General features: G+C 44.0%; 1 protein-coding gene across 10 annotated transcripts in view; it reads right to left on the minus strand.

Annotated features, from left to right (window-relative positions):
• sema4d (sema domain, immunoglobulin domain (Ig), transmembrane domain (TM) and short cytoplasmic domain, (semaphorin) 4D) overlaps positions 1 to 19,899 on the minus strand; it is a 49,013-nt gene that overhangs the window by 15,348 nt on the left and 13,766 nt on the right. For 7 of the 10 annotated variants that reach the window (XM_047805462.1, XM_047805452.1, XM_047805453.1 and 4 more), the window contains exon 3: positions 641 to 774. In XM_047805462.1, coding sequence (XP_047661418.1) covers positions 641 to 774 — 134 coding nt within the window. Of the gene's footprint in view, positions 1 to 640; positions 775 to 856; positions 918 to 12,919; positions 12,991 to 19,899 lie in introns of those variants that run through there. The other 3 variants (XM_047805459.1, XM_047805460.1, XM_047805461.1) reach the window with 2 other exon arrangements.

Raw genomic sequence — 19,899 nt, forward strand, 5'->3', positions numbered from 1 at the left:
AAAGAGAGATTGAGTGTGAGAGAGAGAGAGAGAAAGAGACAGAGAGAGATAGATAGATAGATAGATAGATAGATAGATAGATAGATAGATAGATAGATATAGATAGATAGATAGATAGATAGAGACAGAGAGAGAGCGCTTCTGTGTAGCTATAAATTAAAAAGTAATAAAAGACTTGCAGATTTCTGTGTTGTAAATAAAGGAGTAAAATATAAATCCCATCCTGTCATTGATTATTTTTTATTCTTTCCTTCTACTTATCTGTTGATCATTTCGGGTCGATACGCACTGTAGTTATTTACAAGAAAGTCATCTTTACTCGTCTTTTGACTATCAGGTACTTTACTCAAACACACAGACAAAACCTTCAGGATTGTCAGGGTTACATCCTTACAGCATCACAGCTTGACATAACAGACAGACTTTAACCACTTATTCCACCAGGCCGTGTCTCTTCTCCACGCAGAACCGAATACTGACTACAACACACTCATCGCTCGGGTTAAACATGACAACTGGAAGTCGGTCCTTTTATTGCATGTGCTCTTTAAATCGTGTGGTCGACTTATTGTGGAAAGCCCCAGCCTCTGAACACAATAAAACCCGACGAGTTCTGAGGTCTAATTAGAAACGCTCGTACCTTCGTGTCTCCACGAAGTCCTGGGAACGCTGGACGGTCCGTGAGCGGAAACTTCCAGAAGCAATCCCAGGAAAACTCCCAGCACGCTGAGAGCCATGTTCGACTCTGGGATCTTGGGTAGCGTGAGATTACCTCTGTAAAAGATAATTAGAGGGATTCATTTAGATGTAGAGAGAGAGAGCGAGAGAGAGAGAGAGAACGAGAGAGAGAACCTACGCAACACAGTCAGCGTCTGTGACAAAGAGAGACTAATCACACTGCTCACATGCTCAAAAAAACACTTCCTCTCGTTCAGCTTTATGAGCACATGATCATGCGAATGATTTCATCATGAGGGAAAAACCTCAACACAGACACTTGGCATGAAAATGGTCAGTATATAGCATTGTTTGCAAAAAGATGGTAGGATGTGCTCGCTGTGGCGTTCGTTCACACGCAGACGAAAATGATTCTTCCCCAAAAATGATTTTTAAAATCATTCAATCCTGATGATTTTTAAAATCATTTTTAGCGAAGTCGTGGCCTAATGGTTAGAGCGTCTGAATCCTAACCCTAAGGTTGTGGGTTCGAGTCTCGGGCCGGCCACGACTGAGGTGCCCTTGAGCAAGGCACCGAACCCTTCAAACTGCTCCCCGGGTGCCGCAGAATAAACGGCTGCCCACTGCTCCGGGTGTGTGTTCACGGTGTGTGTGTTCACTGCTGTGTGTGTGTGTGTGTGTGTGTGCACTTTGGATGGGTTAAACACAGAGAACAAATTCTGAGTATGGGTCACCGTACTCAACCGTATGTCACGTCACGTCACTTGTTTGGCTTAAGGTACAATACCAGACTCTTCCTGCAGGGGTCAGAACAAGCTCCAAGTCTACAGCAGGTAAAGCCGTACGCTCCGACACCACCGACACGAACACGGCGGCGGCAAAATAAACAGACTGTTTCCTCAATTGCTTGCAGCTGAGAGAAAATTTAACAACAGTTACCTGTTTAATCTTTAACAAAAACGTAATATATGTATTATTTATGTAGGTAGTTTAGAAGCGCTCAGACTCCCGGGTCCAGGGGCTACAATGGAGTCGTTTACTTCGATAAACCTGTTTTGTTCGATCGCGTGATAATTAAACCTGGAGCAGTCGTGTAAATAAATAAAGCTTTGAATGAAGTTTTTGATCCTTTTCCTGCCAAGTCAAGTCTAGAACGAGGTTCTGTTGAACCGATAGATATAGAACGTGTACGTTAGAGTACGTCTGTTAAGAGTTAATGTGGGGAAGAAACGACTCCGATCCTAACTGGATCTCCTGTGTGGTTCTTCAGAGACACACGAAGCTGCTGCACTCTGAATGAACTTGGAGAGAGAGACAGAGAGAGAGAGGGGAGAGAGAGCACGAACCAGAACGGGGCGTAACGTTCTTGTGATCGACAAATCGGAACAAAGATTCTCGTCTGCACTGCTTTCGGTGCAAAACCTTTAGCTGCCTGACACATGGATGCCTAACACCTAGCAACAGTACGCCTTCCGGGCCTGAGGAGCAGCAGCTGGGGTGTCGCTTGTTCCAAAACATTATCGTTTACACAAGGTGCAGCTCGAATGGCCTGGCCTCAGGCCCACAGAGGGGGTCAAACACAAGTCGGGACACATGGAGGCCAAAATTAGCATCAAGGATGATAAAGTGCTCTCACTCCATATTGTCAGGTTTGCTGGAGCCAGCGCTGTCAGACGACAAGGAAGTATAACATGCTGTTTGCACACACACACACACACACACACACACACACACACACACACACACACACACACACACACACACACACACTATTTCAGAAAAAAAGCTCCTAGCTTTAAGTGAGTCACTGAAAATCTTTTGAGGCTCCGCCCACACGCGGGCAGTTTTTATTGACCGCGTATTTTCTCCCCTGCTTTGGATTTACGTTTGGAGAAACTTTAAAAGCAGTTATCCAGGTTTCTGTGAACCACAACATCACAGCATAAAAACCTGTGCATGCCTGCTGTTGTTCTGCAAAAGGTACAAACTCGACCACGATGGAACTTTGTGCTCTTACTTGAAATTAATTCCACTAACGTATACGGAGGACAAACGACGATGCGTCCAGAAAGCACTACGACAAACTGCATCACGGAGTGCGACCGGTCTCTGCGACGAACGTCCGATCAGAGATAGCTGTGACTAAAGACGCCATTTCCAGGATTTTTCCCTCTCTCCATGTTAATGCTTTCTTCCCCTGCAAGAGAAAAACGGAGTACAGATCTCCAATTTAATCCAAACTGATCCCGCTGCCGTTCCTGAGAGTCTGAGAGGACGAGGTTACGGCGGGTTCTCCGCAGGCATCCGAGGTCTTAACAGAGCTCGGATAACTGCAGGCAGGAGCAGGGCTGCGGTTAAAGCAGGGTGTGCTCACACACACAGGCCTGCTGTTCTTCTGAAAGATAAAACCTGAGATTAAAGATCTCGGCAGGGCAGAGATTCATCCGACATGCAACATGTTACTCGGCAGGTTCGGGAAATAAAGTTGGAGGCGTTTCTACGATACATCGCGTGCGCCGCAGAAACGTAACGGCGAAGACGGCGATATTTTATTTGACGTCTACAAAATTATAACGGCGGGAAATAAGTACGGCGAACTTCAAACTCGAATGCAACGATCTGTAAAAAAAACAAACAAACAAACAAAAAAAAACTCAAACTGTTATATTACAAAATGTTGGGAAACTTTCCAGATAAAATCCATCACAATATTCATCAGTGTATCATAAAAATACGATAAACAAACAGATCAGAGAATAAAATTAAAGTCGTTACCTTTACATACGTTTCTGCCGTAGCTTTACCTTTCAGTCACCGCTACAGCGTTATGTAACAGGTTAGGGTTAGAGTCTGAGTCAGGGAAGCACGTCCGGGCTCGTAACAGCTATAACTCCATCAGCAGAGTGTGCCGGATTTCACTCCGACTTTACATGACATGGTTATTAAAACAAAGCAGACTGTTCTTCAGTCGAGAGTTTTGGCAGCCGGTCAAAACAAAAAAAAAAAACACTCAAAGAAGAGTCGCACCATTAAAAAACAAAACATTGCAAATCCAGCACTTGTAATACGACCGCAACATCAAGTACCTCACTTTGTCTTTCCCTGAAGTGACTCAGGCGCATCCGAACGTGTCGTCTAAGAAAACGCTCCTCCGAGAAAGAGTGACTGAGTGAGAGCTCAGGCGCTCGGTTAAAAGTCTCAGCCAAGCGCTTATCAGTGGTTACGGACAGCCCTGTCTTTGGAGAGTGTGCGTTCGACTCAATAGGAGAAACGTGAGTGCTCCGACGTTAATAAGGCAGAAAAGCCTGGTTCTTAACCTGAAAGTAAGCACTGTGCAAAATAACAACAGTAACACGAGAAGCCTGAAGCCTGGAGTCTGGGACCTGTTTAAGAGATCATGACATCACGAGGGCTTTTTTTTTTTTTTTTTAAAGCAAAGGCAAAAACAAAAACAAAACACAAATATATTGTGGAAGGTGATATGAGGAAAATGTGGTCGTGTTTCATTTTTTAAAAACAAAGCAGACTTTGTTTTAGTGCGCGTTTCTTTCTGAGTGACGTGAATCCCATTGCGTGTCAGAGAGGAAGGGACGGCGTTAAAAGATCAAGTCGAGCAGGTTTTCAGGCTTTTACGGTTCACTGAATGGATTTCTGCAGGTCTTTAGAGATAGATAGAAACCAGGTTTCCGTAGAAATACCGGGCAAAAGATTCCCTGCTCGTTTCTAGGCAAAAAAGCGTCGCACAGAAAAAATTCTGTGTGCCGAGCCCGAAGAAAGCAGAGTGAGGAAACCTAATCTCTGGTAAGTTCAGGTTTCGAGATAAGTTGTGTGTAAAAGCTTTAATAAATCTGTGGTGTTGTGTGCTGCGCGATGTAACGCCGCGGTCTGGGCGCGGAACAAAAGCACAAAGCTCTGCGCACACAAACAGCTCGATCGCGATTAAAAGACGAAACAAAGAAAAGCAAAGGAAGAAAGGACAAACATCTGCCGAATGAATGCCTAGATGGAATCTGGCCCAAAAGAAAGACGAACGCGTTGGCACAGACACCCGTTGCCATGCCAACAAATTTTGTCGGCTCGTCGTCTCGGCTTCAGGTGAGACTCCCTGACCGGCAGAATGACATCGCCTGGAGCTGAACGGCACTTCAAAGCTCATCAAAAGGTTTCTTCAGTCGGATCTGCTTTCGTCTCTACTTCGGGGGAAAGTCCAGAATTTTAAAATTGGGGGGAAAAAAAAAAAACAACAATGCCTGAAGGGGAGAAATCTCTTGCCCACTCTCTTGCTTTTATTTTTATTCTCAGCTCTTGGATTCTCTGTCGTCTTCCTCCGAGACGAGACGGCAGGGACGATTATTTATTATTATTGAAACAGTTATTTAGGATCGAGAATTTTAACAGACGAACATCCGAGTCGGATCGTTGTCCGTATTTTGGCTACGTGACGTGATCGCAGATGTCTGTGATTGGCTGGTGTCGCAGTGATCGACAGGAAAACAGATCAATATATCGATATATTCTGGGGTCTGTCGGAATAAAAGGCTTTAGTGCAGCACAGGAATCTTATACACGAATGATTCGACACTAGAGATGAAAATATCCCACTGGATAAACAAAACTAAATTAAATTAAATAAACAGCTGAATGTTTGCTGTATCGTGTTTGACGAACATCCACGATGTTCTCGTCACCTCAGAAATGGAAATGGGTCACTGCCAGGGGCTTCAAGCCCACAGGGCGGCCATGTGACTATCCGAAACATTCAGTTCCTGCCAAAGTCTCTCTCGCACAATATCCGTCAGTGTGTGTCTCCTCCCCGCCCCGGCAGCCACTCACATGGCACATTGATCGGGAATCAATATGGTGCCACTCAGCCGCGACCCAAAATGCCTTTCTGCCAGAATGTGCTTTCTCGCTGAACTCTCCCACAATCCTTCACTCTCTCAACAGTGAATGAGTGTGTGTGTGTTCTTATAGAGTGCTTATCCTATGTGAAAGATATTTGGACTCAATCATCCCAACAGAAACCGTACGTAATGTCCAATAGGGAGAAAAACAGATCGCATTCGCTGGCGTGTTTGTGCGAATGTCTGTGTAATGATGAGAAAAAGAGGAAGAACGGACGTAGGATAATGACTGGTGTCTAATGGCTTGCTTTCCCATTCGATATTAAAAAACAGAGCTACGGATACCCAGATATAGAATTCAATCATTCCTAATGAGCATGAAGGTGGTGGAGGAAACTCCTTGGATGGATGGGTGGGTAGGTGGATGGATAGATTGATAGATCGGTGGACAGCTGAACAATTAATGGATGGATGGATGGATGGAAAGTTTCACAACAACAAAAAACTACTAGCATTTGTCGGACCTGAAAACTCCACTGAACGAAGCCCCACCCACTTATTTTCTATTGGCTTGGATGTTTGTATAAGTCAAAAGTCTAAAGTTAAGTCTTTGTAAAACTAGTAAATGTGAATACTGTAGCGGTTTACGCACCGAGCTCCGTTTCCATGTCTTTGTTTTTGACCACAAGTTGCATCGATTTTTACAGAGGGGGAGTACGAGAGCACTTGGCAACACGGCAACACAAAATAGATACTTTCGCGTATAATTACAGTATATGGAGAGGGTGCTGAGCTAGCTGCAGCCTGGAGTGACCACACTAAAGACACATGCAGGGTCAGATACAGAAAAAAGCCTATATTTACAGCCCATTTTCTACAAAACTCGCACGAGCTGAGAGGCAGAAGGACGAAGACATGAAGGCAGGGTGACTATACGAAGGGCTCATTTTGGGGGCAGCCAGCATTCAAGTTAAGTCACTCACCTTCCGGTCCTGGTCCTGTCTGAGAGTGACGTTATCAAACGACTACAAGCATTAACGCAGCACGTGTGTTGTAACGTGTACGATAACGTCTGAGCGCGAAACATTCAGGGAACATTTTTGAGACTTGAGAAACTATAAGCGAGAACAAAAGTTTGTATCCCCCAGTCGAGTTCTGGAAGATGCTAGGTGGAGGATGAGAAGAAATAAGTTGTCAAATGTAATTATGAAAATGTGATATTTTAATAATATCCAAGTCAGTAATCTTGTCGCTATAGCATCCTAAGGGTGTCAAAACTTTTGCACGCAACTCTAATTCTAGGTTCTAAACGAGTGCGGGCAAACACGCGCACCAACCCTCGAACATGTGTGCATTTACCCCCCCAAACACACACTCACACGCACCACTTTACCTCCATCACTGTAAAATGTAATTACTAGCCTCTTGAGCTCTCTTTAAAATAAAAAAAAGCGCCTGGATAGAAAAAGCCCTAATTTTAACATCTGCTCAAACTGATGTAAAAGCACTCTTATGCTCCAAACTTTACCAAGATGATTAAAGTGCTCAACCAGTCTGCTATCTAAAGCAGAAGTAACGTAATAGGAAGCCATATTTAGCGTGATTATATCCTTGAAACAGAGAAAGAAAGAGAGAGAGAGAGCGAGAGAGAGAAAGAGTCTGTTACTGTCATTCACGCGACATTCCGCCTCTCATCGCCACCTGCAGCGAACGCTTTTAGACCGACACACGGGTGGACGTTCCCTGTGCCACGCCGATCATTCCTCACAGAGCGTGTGTAGAGGAGAACATCACGTCACGTCACTCAGAACGTCAAGAAGAGAATCTAGGCTATGAGAAACCTGAAACCCTGGGGTGAGGGTGGGGGTGGTGGTAAAGACACAATCACAGGATTCACTACACAGTACAGAGGGGTGCGGGCCGGCGAATGACATTTCAAGCCAAGTAGATCCACTTACAGTTTGGTGAACAGGTGTCCCAGTGAGCTGGGAGGAAGAGCTTAGCCACAAGAGCTTGGAGCTCAGCCATGCCGCAAAGTTCACGAGGCCTTGGGTGTGGGATTGAAGGGAATTTTTTCAAGACATCATTTCTCCGCCTGCATCTATGGTACATCCAGGACTAATGTGATGAGGAGTCAATGGAAACCACACCAGGAATTGATGAAATATTACGTAGATCCATTGGACAGTAGACGATTTCGCACGTTAAATGTTCACAACTGACTGACCTGCAGAGTTTTTACACAGAATCCCAGTTTGGAGAACCAGGTGCAACACTTTGATTAGTGGCTTTAAGGGAAACAGGAGACGAAGTTTCCTAAGCTTTAGTTTTACAATGCGGTGAAACATGTACTGTACGTGCACTTAAGCTTTAAAAACTAGGTATCAGGTGACAGGAGTGTTTTGTTGCTCGGATGCATCTCGACTGTCAGAATCCTCCCATTAGGCAAACAGGGAAGAGATGGAGAACATGCACGGCCTTGATTACAGGCTTTGAGGGATTTCTGAGGCAGCGTTTCCCTACCTGATGTAAATAAACCGCTCGAAGCACAAGCCTGGAAAAGGAACTTCGAGCCGCGTAGATTCACTTAGAATAGAATAGCGAGTGGAAATGAAAAAGCATTAAGATTTGTGTATAAAGCTGTATATCGTTTATGTCAATCTGTGCAGAATCAAAGCCTCTCTTCAGTTGAATCCCAAGAATCCTCCCTTAACCTAGAGACGTTCTAAGGAACAACGTAACTATATTACGTTGTAATACGCTACAGGAATCTGAAAGGTCGATCCACTTACCGCTCAAATAAGTTGTTTTTGTGTGAATTTGTGGTTTTGGAGCTCAGGTTAAGCCTCGGCTCTATTCAGCTCAAGCCCCGAATCCTCCCATTAGGCAAACAGGGAAGAATGTACAAGGCTTTGATTACAGGCTTGATTACAAGCACACAGAGTTTTCCTACCTTCATCTACAGAGCATTCGGCTACAGGAATCGACGACGAGTGACAGTAGATCCACTTACTATTAAAGAGGAACGAACATCCGAATGAGACTGACCTCCGGCTGGTGTTTCGCTGAACAAAGCCTTGATTATGGGATTTTAACACAGAACACGGAGACATCGTTCCCCTTCCGGGACCTAAAGCGCATCCGGCGCTATTACGCTACAAGCGTCTGACCGACAAAAGTCGACCCCCTTACCTTTAAGAAAACGATCGACCGACTGAACTCCGATGTGTGTATCGCTGCAGAATCCCAGTCGCTCTTCAGTTTAATCCTGAGAATCCTCCCATTAAGCAGAATGAGATGGAGAACAGTGTGAAAAAGTTCTGGGCTTTAAAAGAAGCTGAAGATGGTTCGCTCCCTGCATCCGAGGTATGGATCCGGCGCTACGACACTGAAGGAATCTGAGCAATGAAACGCTCTGAGGTGGATAAACAATTGGTCTTCATTCGTGTGTGTGTGCACACGTGTGTGTGTGTGTGAGAGAGAGCATATGTAAAGTACATATGCTCTCTCACTCTCTCTCACACACACACACACACACACACACACACACACACACACACACACTTCATTGTTGTGACCAAACCCAACGCTGCTCACAAAGAACGGGAAACCTGAAGAATGACATTTCAGGAAGCTTTCGTATAGAAAAAAAATGTTTGGATTTGAAACATTAAAGAACCCGTATTTATTTGCATTTATAGTTATATATAGGTCCACAATACACAAGACATTCTGTAGGTTTGTTTGTTTATTTTTTTTTTTTGTCTATGTGTGCGCGTGTGTCCGGGTGAAAAAAGAAAAGGTCTCGAATGCCGTCACGTCTTACCTTCTTCCTCATACCCCATCTTCCTCCCCAACAGCCCCTGCTTGTATTCCATAACCACAAGAAAATTACTGGCTTGAGGTGATACCAGTAAAAACACCACAACTTCCTCATAACTCTCCCTCACACACACAGCATCATTTTAAAGAGCCTATTTAATGAATTAAACAGAAGCAGATGCATTGCACAAGGAAGGAGAAAACCCTGAGAGCTGCAGGATTCTTGTCAAAACCCAATAATAATAATAAGAAGAATAAAAACACTACTACTACTACTACTAATAATAATAAAACTTATTAGATTATTAAACTTGTAAAGAACAAGTAATCATTCATTCTGTAGTACTCTGTATAACTGAATATAATGCTACGGTATGAGGAAGAGCCAAGGCTAATTATAGGACACCGGAGTTCGTCCACTCCGGCCTTGTCTTCAAACCGTGTCTATATGGGGCTTTGTGCACAGGTGCATCGTCATGTTGGGACAGGTTTGAGCCTCTTATGCCTCTTATATTTGATAATGTACCTTAAGTATGCTAATGTTTAATACACTTTTACTTTACCGCAATATGATCAGTTATCAGCACACATGATAGTAGGTAGCTACATGCTAAGGCTAACTTTTTTCTGTGTTAATGATAAAATAACGTTATGTACTTTATCGATCACAACCTCCGTTTATACAGATTACACGTACACGCTGGATTCGCCGCGTTTGGATGCCAATGTAGGTTCACAAAGCCGTAAAAAATAAAACCAAAAAAAAAAAACAGTAAAGCGACATCCGGCATTGTTGGGTTAGTGTTTGCCGCTGCTGCGCTAACGTTGCTGAGAAAGAGGAGACGTATACAGTGACGTCACACTCGGCTCTGTGACGCTCTCTAGCCCATGGAAAGGCAAACCGGTTCTTAGAAGGTTCGCCAGTGGAACCAACTTTGAACCAGCACCAGGTTCTTTTTGGTGAAAAGGGGGCATTAGATCTGGTGAAGGGAACCTGTAAAGCTACAGCACACAAAGAAGTTCTAGGTTTGTACAATGTGTGTGCTTCCGACTTTTGCTCGTGACAGTGAAGCCGGACAGCACAATGTTCAAGTCGTGGATACAATAATATAAGGAGGTGTTTTTCAGAGAGTTACTCATCAAAAACCTTTTGTGCGCGTGTGTGTGTGTGTGTGTGTGTAGCTATTCTGGGAGCCACTAAAGATCAAAAGCAAAGTCTCAGGCATGATCTGTGATGTCCTACCGCGAGTGTCCTGTGTGAGAGCGTGTGTGTGTGAGCGTGTGCACTCTGAAGACAGATCAGGTTTTAACCTCAGAAGAACTGGATGACTTTTAAAGAAAGCCAATAACCGTGATGTGTCTCCTGCTTGTGTGTGTGTGTGTGTGTGTGTGTGTGTGTGTGTGTAACCCAAGGAGCGTATTTACTAGTGTCTTCCTCCCTGGAAAAAAAATAAAATAACAGACCCCAGCGAGCACCAGCATTTAAGAACGAATCCATTTTCCGAACAAGTTTCGTCCCTCGCACAAGCCTGGCGTTGCTGTAACACCGTTTATACGCGACACCGAGAGCTCGGAGAATACGGCGGCTGGGATTAGCGTACAGTATTGTATTCCAGCACTGTAGAACTCATTATTAATACATTATAGAGCTAATTTGAGACGGGCTTCTCAGATTTAAAACCGCAAACACGTTGCTGTTTAAACTTGAAAGGACACCACAAACCGCCCCCCCACCCCCCCTCCTCACATGATGAGTTCAGTGATTCTGGTGCTAATATGTTTGACGGTGCTGTGCTTTTGTCGTTCGTCGGAAAACTTAGCGGTCGTGGGTTGGCGCTCGTCGCAGGGAGAAACATTTCCCATGTCGACAGCGAGTCAGGTTTTTCCTTTTAGCTCCTAAAAAACAGAAGCTTCTTTTCTTACTCAGCATTTTCTCGTATGTCGTACGGCTGAGAAATCCGACGTAGGAGAACTCGAGGTCCCAGAATGCACTGCGGCTATAAAGAAGCGTCATTGTGGGGATTCTTCTCAAGTGTCGATGAGGTTAGAAAGCTGAACAGACTGAAGTGCTAAAGCGCAGCTGCATCACACTGTTTAGGTAAAAGGCTAAGAAGAGAAACCAAGGAAAGATCCTTCAGGATGGATTTTTTGCTTTAACGTTGTTAATCACGCACTCTTCAGTCTATAAAGGTCGTCTCGCTGCAGGTTCGCTTAAACACGTCTCGTAAAAGCAGCGGTTTTCCCCTGCGATAGATCAGCTAGTTTCCTGCTCTGTTAGGCCATAAATAGGCAGTGAAGCCTCTCGCCTGCGGGCGATTCGACAGCACGCTGATTTCACACACTGATTTAGGGCCAGTGTGCACAAAAAAACCTGCCGTGCACCGCTGATTAAACTCAACGCGTCCTCTGGCACCAGCAGCAAGTGTGATTTGGGCCTGAATGCTGGCAAACACACAGAAAAGCCATTTAACACACACACACACACACACACACACAGGGTGTGTGTTCCACTGAGCCTCTGATTCTTCATGCCCATGGGCAGCAGGGTGTGTGTGAGTGTGTGAGTGTAAGGCTGCGAAAGAGAACAGAAGAGGGAAAAATGCTTTTGCGGTTGCTGACGTGTGTAAGTGTTCTCTTCATTGTGTTGCTTTAACACAGAAGTTAAATGCTTCCCTCGTCGGGTTCGTCTTCCGCTTACAGCTACGGTGGAATGCGCCGGAATCGCTGCAGCTTAGACGCAAGAACCTTCCAAATTTATTACACATGCACATACAAGTAAATGAAAAATGACGCTCGTCCAGGTGGGAAAAGAAAGGGAGGAGAAGGAAAAATGATACACATGTATACAAAAAAACAAAACAAAACACACACACATACACACACAGAAAGACAGAGAGATAAAGAGATTTTACAGACAAACAAACATAAAAAGAGAGACACACAGAGAAAAAGACAGACAGTGGAGTACGCGCACACACACACACACACACACACACACACACAAAGTGAGAGCCAGAGAAAGCAGGAACACAGAGAGGAAGACAATTGCATTGAAACACAGTCTTTGTATGAGAGAGACAGAGAGATGAAAAAGAAGGGTGAGAGGAACAAACAGAGGGACGGGACAGACAGAGGGACAGAGAAACACAAACATACAAAGAAGAATAAAAAAAATTACAAAAAAGGGTTAGAAACAAAGGTAGAAATAAATGCAAGAGAAATGTTTTATCATCATCATCATTAGCAGCATCACCATTAACAAGCAGTAAAAAAGTGAGCTTCGTCAGCTCAAGCTGAACCCGGCATAATGCCAGGGAAAAGAAACAGGACTGGCGGCACAAAGGAAAACAAAAATCCCACCATAAAAAAAACAAACAAAACAAAAAAAGAGCAGGCTAGTTTGGGCTGAAGGAAAATTCCAAAAGAATGAGCATGAAGAACCCAAAAGGAAAACAGGTGGGCAAAGTGAGAGTCGGGAGGCGTGCAGTGTGAAGAAGCATGCAGGGTTCCAGCTCCAACAGACAAGCTGGTGAACACACACACCACCACAACACAAAGTGGGAGGAGCTTCTGACCTGCGACTCTTCCACGATGCTCGACTAGACCACGGGATCCGTCCTTCAGGGAGAATTATACAATCCTCCAGCTAGAGAGAAAGCAGAGAGAGAGGCAGAGAGAGAGAGAGAGAGAGATAACAAAACAGTAATATTATCGTTGTGCAGTGTGTACAGGTCCAATGGGTGTAAATGAGAGCAGACACACCAACATGCAGGATCCACCCAAACACCTCTCCCTCCCTCTCTCTCTCCCCCCCTCTCTCTTTCTTTCTCTCTCCCTATCTCTTTCTCTTTCCCTCTCCCTTTCTCTCTCTCTCCCTCCTTCTCTCTCTCTCTCTCCCTCCCTCTCTTTTCCTCCCAACCCAACACACAATCTTGTGCTATTGAGTTTTGATTGAACAGGAAGTAAACAGTGTGAATGAGCAGCTGTGACTAAATTAGGGGCTGATGAGCTTTTCAGACTCATAAAATACTTACACTGACAGTATCAATCTGTGTGTGTGTGTGTGTGTGTGTGTGTGTGTGTGTGTGTCTTTTCATTCAGACAAGCAATCAGTTTTTTTCAGGCAACAGCTTTCTATAAAGGTTTTGAACCTTATAGTTATAATAAGCACAATGAGATTGCAGTCCTGCTGACCCTTGTGAGGCTTAGGTGATAAAGGGAATATCCCCTTATCCTCCATGCTAAAGCCCTCACCCTCACCCTCAGCACCGCCCTGTGTTGGGTGGAAGCAAATTAATCGGTACCTGGAGCAGAAAAGTGCAAGGATCATGGCACGTGTCCTTTCCCCAGTGAACTCTGGCACATTTTATTGACATTTAGTTTGTTTGCTGCTTGCTTCATCTAAAGAAACCATAAAAACGTAGTTTAAAGGCACCTCCTTTATGATAGAAGTCGACTCCTTTATAATACAAACGTCTCTAAATCGCATACGTACGCATGGAATCCCTGCTTGCGTTTTTTATTAACACGAACACGGACGTTACCGCGACGCTATTCCTCTATCCATTTGGTCTGACCGGTTTGTATGAAGTGTGAAGGAGGGACGTTATGTGGTGTGTGTGTGTGTTACTGAGAACGTATACTGAGTGCCTTAATACAGAAGAAATAACCAATAAATAGAACAAAATCTAAAATATTGAGCTGAATCGTTAGTACGAAAAAGCAAAATGAACAAAAGTGTAAAGACGACACTGTGGCAAACAACACAGCCCACACATACACACACACACACACACACACACACTACACAATTACAAACCAGCTATTGTTTTCTAAATCGCATGCAAATTAAACCATCTCCCTGCCTGATGGGAATAAAATAGCCATGTTTACGCTCAGCTCCATTACGCCTCGTTTATCGGCCAGGCATAACGATCCGTGGGAAACGCCGTATGCGGTAGAATGGTCGGAGATCAGCACGGAACCCTCGTGAAGACCGTTTTGAAAAAAGCCGGATGTGACGTTATCAGATTTGGTCCATAGTCACTCACGGTCCAGACCGGAGGGATGTAAATAAAAACAGTCTATAAAACGACAGGCTATAAAATGTTCGCACAGGATCTCAGAGTGCAGAGGAAGATTTCATAGAACAATTCCGTGTCATGTGGCACGATTTGTGTGTGTACTCCCTTTCCAAAAAAGTACAGCTTCTTCTGCGAAAGCATGCATGCAGAGTGCCCCGGTGACCCCGAGTGATGCAACAGGACTCGTCTCCACGCGCCGAAGGCTCGGGTTGCCAGACAGCTGAATGTAGGTCGGAGTAAGATCAGGGATCCAAGCGAGGAAACCAAAGCAAACAATTACGAGAGTTCACGCAGACGAAATTCCATCACGTCTGCCGTCTCTACACACTCTAGGTCCACGTCGTCATGTGACGTCTCGTTAAAATACTTCAGATCAGGAACTGAAGAATGTGTCTATAAACTAATCAAGATTCAGTAACTACAAAGCTAATGTAGTTAACAACTATAAGGAGGCTATTGGCTACTATATCGTCGTCATAATCATCATCGTCGTCTAACTCCGTCGGTAACGGCAGATTAAGGTCGTACGTGGATAAGATTTTAGGTTCCTCGAGTCGGCGGCTCTCAGACTTTAAAATAAATCCATCTCTATGTGATCGTGAGGATTCAGGAGAGACGAGTTTGTGGTTTTCTCTACAAACCAGGACACGATACGATGATGTTTGTTTACAGCATTTAAATATTTTATGATCAAGAAAGACACATGGCTAAAAGCGTTTAATGGTCCGTTCAATCAGCGTTTTATTATCTATCTAATGAACCCTCGGTGAAGGAAATCAGGACCGCTTTAGGTACACAACCTTTGACATTTAACAAGCGAGATTTTAGAAGCCCTCCGAAATTCTCTGTTCATCTATATGGGTTCCAGGAAGTGTGATGATCCTGCTGGAAGACCGAATGCAGCATGCAGCGGAAAATTTTCTTGGAAAACTTTTCCAAAAAATGCATCAGCCTGAAGAAAAATCGTAGCAGTGTCTAGTCGATGGGATTAAAATGATCAGACCGCTGCAGGAAAAAAGTCATTATTTAGTCTGTATTTTTCTTAAAGTAAGAACTAAGGGGGGAAAAAAAACACATGATGTGATCCTGGAGGAAATAAAAAAAAAAAAAAAAGTAATCCTGATGTACAAGCTAACGTTCGGGCCACGCCCCCTACCTGAGGAGAAAGGAACACAGGAACACCGTCTTGAGGTTTACACCGCCGTTCGAGATCCCGGTGTGTTGTGCTGTTCGACCCCGTCGAGGTTTGGCGTGTATGCAGTACTTCCCAGTGGGGCGTCCGTCCTATACGAACCCACCGCTTTGGCGATGCCGCGTCGACGTCATGCTATAAACACAATCCGTCCGCCGTCCGTCCCTCCCCCGGACCATTTGTCGGCGATTCACAATTGTCCCTAATTATCCCCTCACCCTGTTTCACACACACTGCTTCAGCTCATTTGCTCACACACTCCACTGTGACAGGTGTCGGCGCCTCACACTCCCAGCTATCGCAAACTTCGGGGGGTTGACAGCAGCCCCGAATTGATGAGTTAAAGGTCAAAGTTGTCGTTTTGCTCTACAGATGGCGGAAGTGCTCTGACGTGACTGCAAACAAAACGCGTCCGTCACGTTTGAGACGTCGGAGAAGTCGTTCGTCCTCTTCCCTTATGACCAGGTCCTGAGAGACAGGAAGAGGAAGTGGCGGGGTCACGGGTCGTGCTTTTTATAACGTCCGATCGCGTTGTTTGAAGTGACGGGACGTCGGGGCGATTGTGCACGAGGAGACTGACGTACAATGGCGTCTGATTGTCCAAGAGAATAGAGGATGAGATGCAGATGGTGCTTGAGGAGCCACTTGTAGATTCTAAAACTTCTACACATAAAAACTCATCTGGTTGATTGATTCGTTTAAAATAACTGTGGTAAATGTTTAAACCGAGCGAGGGCGGGGTTACAACCACGATAATGCTAATTACCGCTATCAAAGACAATTTAAAGAAAAATGTCTCAAGGAATGTCATTCGCAAACTTAAACTGTATTGCTGAGATTTAAAGGAAAGAAATAAACAAAACCTTAAACGTTTACACCGTTACTACGGTAACTGCAAGGAACTCAATCGAGCTCGGCTCAACTCCGCCATCGACGCTGTGGTTTTCGCAGATTTTTAACGTGAAAAGTTTGTACACGCCCCTTAACGTGAACATGTTTAAATTGTCTAATGACTAAACTAATTTTTTTTTATTCCTGAACTTTCTACCTGTTAGAACACACATTGTTCCACTTTGGTACTTGGACCCCTAACAATACAAACATGAATAATTCTGTATCGGTCTGAAAAGCATCCAAAAGATTTTAAGAAAAAGATCTCAGACAAAATTTGCTAATGGTCACCATGGCGATCATAACCTCACCATCTCCGAATGAGAGAGAGCTCGGTGTATTTTCCCGACACACCCAGTAGTCCACGATTGCGTCAAATCGACCTTCAGTCGATTCCTTTTTATTCTCCAGGATTATGTTTGTTATTTTAAGCGTTTCCATAATGACTCAGATTTGCTTGTCAACTGAAGATTCATTAGAGAGATTAGAAACGCCACGGTGACTCGAACGGCGGTCCTTCAGCTGGATTTTAGACATGCTTTTGGGATCTAGCGGGTGTGGTGCTCTGACCTCAGTGTTTTAGGGACGTGTCTGTACTTTTACAACGATTATATCATGTTCTCCCTGGTATACGATTCTGCAGATGTGCTCTTGCATAACGTTGGGCGTTTCTTGGCTTGAGAATCACGTCACGTCATGCCACATCACGTCACTTCACAGCGTCCCGAACGCCATATCTACCGTTGAGAATGTGATTGAAACGCTGCTTGAGATGATGGAGTTTCAGAAAAAGTGAGATATTAACGAGTGTTAACTCGGGTCATGGGTTTTACACGGGGTTTAAGGAATTAAGGAAGTCTCTGGGAACCGTAATCTGAAATCTGGATTTGTAGCCCAAGCATTGTGGTTTTTGCACAACAGCGTCCACTGTGATGGAAAAGCTGGAGCACGGATCTTAGACCCCCGACGGGGCCTCCTGCTTATCCAAAAGTGTCGGTTTGTTAAGACAGAAAGTACAGAACCGTCGCTTTCCCAGCTCAGTGCTTTTTTTCCGGCCAGGAAGAAGTGTGTTTTCTAATCAAAGATGGAGCGCGTATAAAAGTTTACAGAGACTAAAATAAATGTTAGCCAGCAACTGACGGCAGACTTGCGACATCATCCGTTGGGTCATGAATCATGTGTCGAACCACGGCAGCGTTGATCACGCAGGCCTGAGGCTGAGGTGCGACTGAAGAAAGAAGAAGAAGAAGAAGAAAAAGACAAGATGAATCATGAAAAACTCTGAGAAACCTTCCTAAGGTGGAAAGAGAGAGAGAGAGAGAGAGAGAGAGAGTGTGTGTGTGTGTGTGTGTGGAGATGAGGACCAGTCTGAACACAGAACTGAACACAGAAGCATGAATGTTAAGTAGGCCGACTTTGTCCACATCCTGATCTCTTTTTTTTCTTTCCTCCTTCGGTTCTTTTTGGCAGGACATTTATCATTCTTCCAGACTAACAATCGCACTCCGACTCAGGCCTACGCCGGTAATACAATGGACGACTAAATCAGGGGCCTCGCCAGTGTTGCTAGGAAACCTTTGATGCTTCGGGGCAGCTTGTCAAGAAGCTCATCTCTTACTGACAAGGCCGAGAGGGACGAGCGTTCGGATTAAATTTTGTCACGAGTCGGTAGGACGTCCTCTTATACGAGACACTTCTGTTCCTGTAAACAAACAGTGTTTAAACCAAAGTGACCACAGGACGCATTCTGAAGCCGTCTGAAAGGACTTTAACAGACAAATGAAACAAATGAGCGTTTATCTTTATTAAACGTTCATTACACGTGTGTGTGTGTGTGTGTGTGTGTGTAGCTTTTGTTTTGTTATACAAAGTTCCTTGTAAAAAAAAGGCACAGACAAAACATATCCTAGAGAATAAACATATCCTCACTCGCTTTCCTCCTGACACTAAAACAAAGCACACTGACTCGTCACCTAGAAAGAGTTGTGTGTTTTTTTTTAACAGTGACACAAAGACAGAACACCAGCTGAGAGCTAAAATGTCAGACAAACGTTTGTTTTGTTACGAACACAATGAAAATGTAGGACACGATCGTCACGTCCTCGCTCATCTGTCGGTCTGTAGGAGCGTCCTTGTAAACGGAAGCACAAGCTCCTTACTGTAGAATCGTTAACACGCACAAAGGCGTAGAAATGTAATTAATTGGTGGCTCAACTGGTTAAGGCTCTGGGTTGTTGATTGGAGGATCTGGGTTTAAGGCCCAGCTGCCACTGTTGGGCCCTTGAGCAAGGCCCTCAACACTCCCTGCTCCAGGGGCGCTGTATCGTACCTGCCCCTGCACTCCGACCCCAACCTCCTCAGTTGGGGTATGTGAAGAAAAGAATTCCACTGTGCTGTAATGTATATGTGGTGATCTATTAAAATGGGATACAATTCTTCCTTCTGTTTTGAGAATTGGCCAAAAAAATTAAAGACAGACAGAAAGAAAGAAAGAAAGAAAGAAAGGCTGACAGACAAAAAGAAAAAGACAGACAGGCAGACAGAAAGAAAGAAAGACAGAAAGAAAAAGAAAGACAGAAAGACAGACAAAAAGAAAAACAGAAAGAGACAGACATGCAGACAGAAAGAAAGAAAGACAGACAAAAAGAAAAACAGAAAAAGAAAGAAAGAATGACAGACAAAAAGAAAAACCAGAAAGAGACAGACATGCAGACAGAAAGAAAGAAAGAAAGAAAGAAAGAAAGACAAAGAGACAGACAGGCAGACAGAAAGAAAGAAAGAAAGAAAGTAAGTAAGTAAGACAAAGAGACAGACAGAAAGAAAGAAAGAAAGAAAGAAAGAAAGAAAGAAAGAAAGAAAGAAAGAAAGAAAGAATTAAATTCCATCCTAAAACCAATGAATGAAATTGAATTTGAAATTGATTTTTATTTCTTTTCGAACTGTAAGAGAGTTGGATTTTTTTTGGTTATGATTCGTCTGAAAATATACTTTATACTTTAAAAACTATACGCTTTAAAAATGTTTCATACACAATGATTAACTTTTTGTAAATACAAGATAAATAAAGATGTGATTTGTGATTTAAAAGCTGTGTTTCTGCCTTTTTTCCAGAACCAAAGTTTAGTCATTTTTTTAAGCTTTCAGAAGAAATCTGGTATCTCTGTTTGTCTCTATCGTCTTGTCTACGATCTCTCTGAGGCTACGGGTGGAAAGATAAAGAAGTGTTTTGCGTCTCTGCGCTTGAGTCGTGAGACGCCTTGGAAAAAGTTCACGTGAGCGCAAGTTTCATGCGAGCGCAAGTTTCAGAAAGCGAAAATCTTAAACACTCGCACGCTTCACAGACCACAGATTTAATCAGAGGAAGAGATTTCTTTCTCTTTTCTCCTTC

This window comes from Tachysurus fulvidraco, chromosome 21 (genome assembly GCF_022655615.1).
Source record: "Tachysurus fulvidraco isolate hzauxx_2018 chromosome 21, HZAU_PFXX_2.0, whole genome shotgun sequence".
Lineage (NCBI taxonomy): Eukaryota > Metazoa > Chordata > Actinopteri > Siluriformes > Bagridae > Tachysurus > Tachysurus fulvidraco.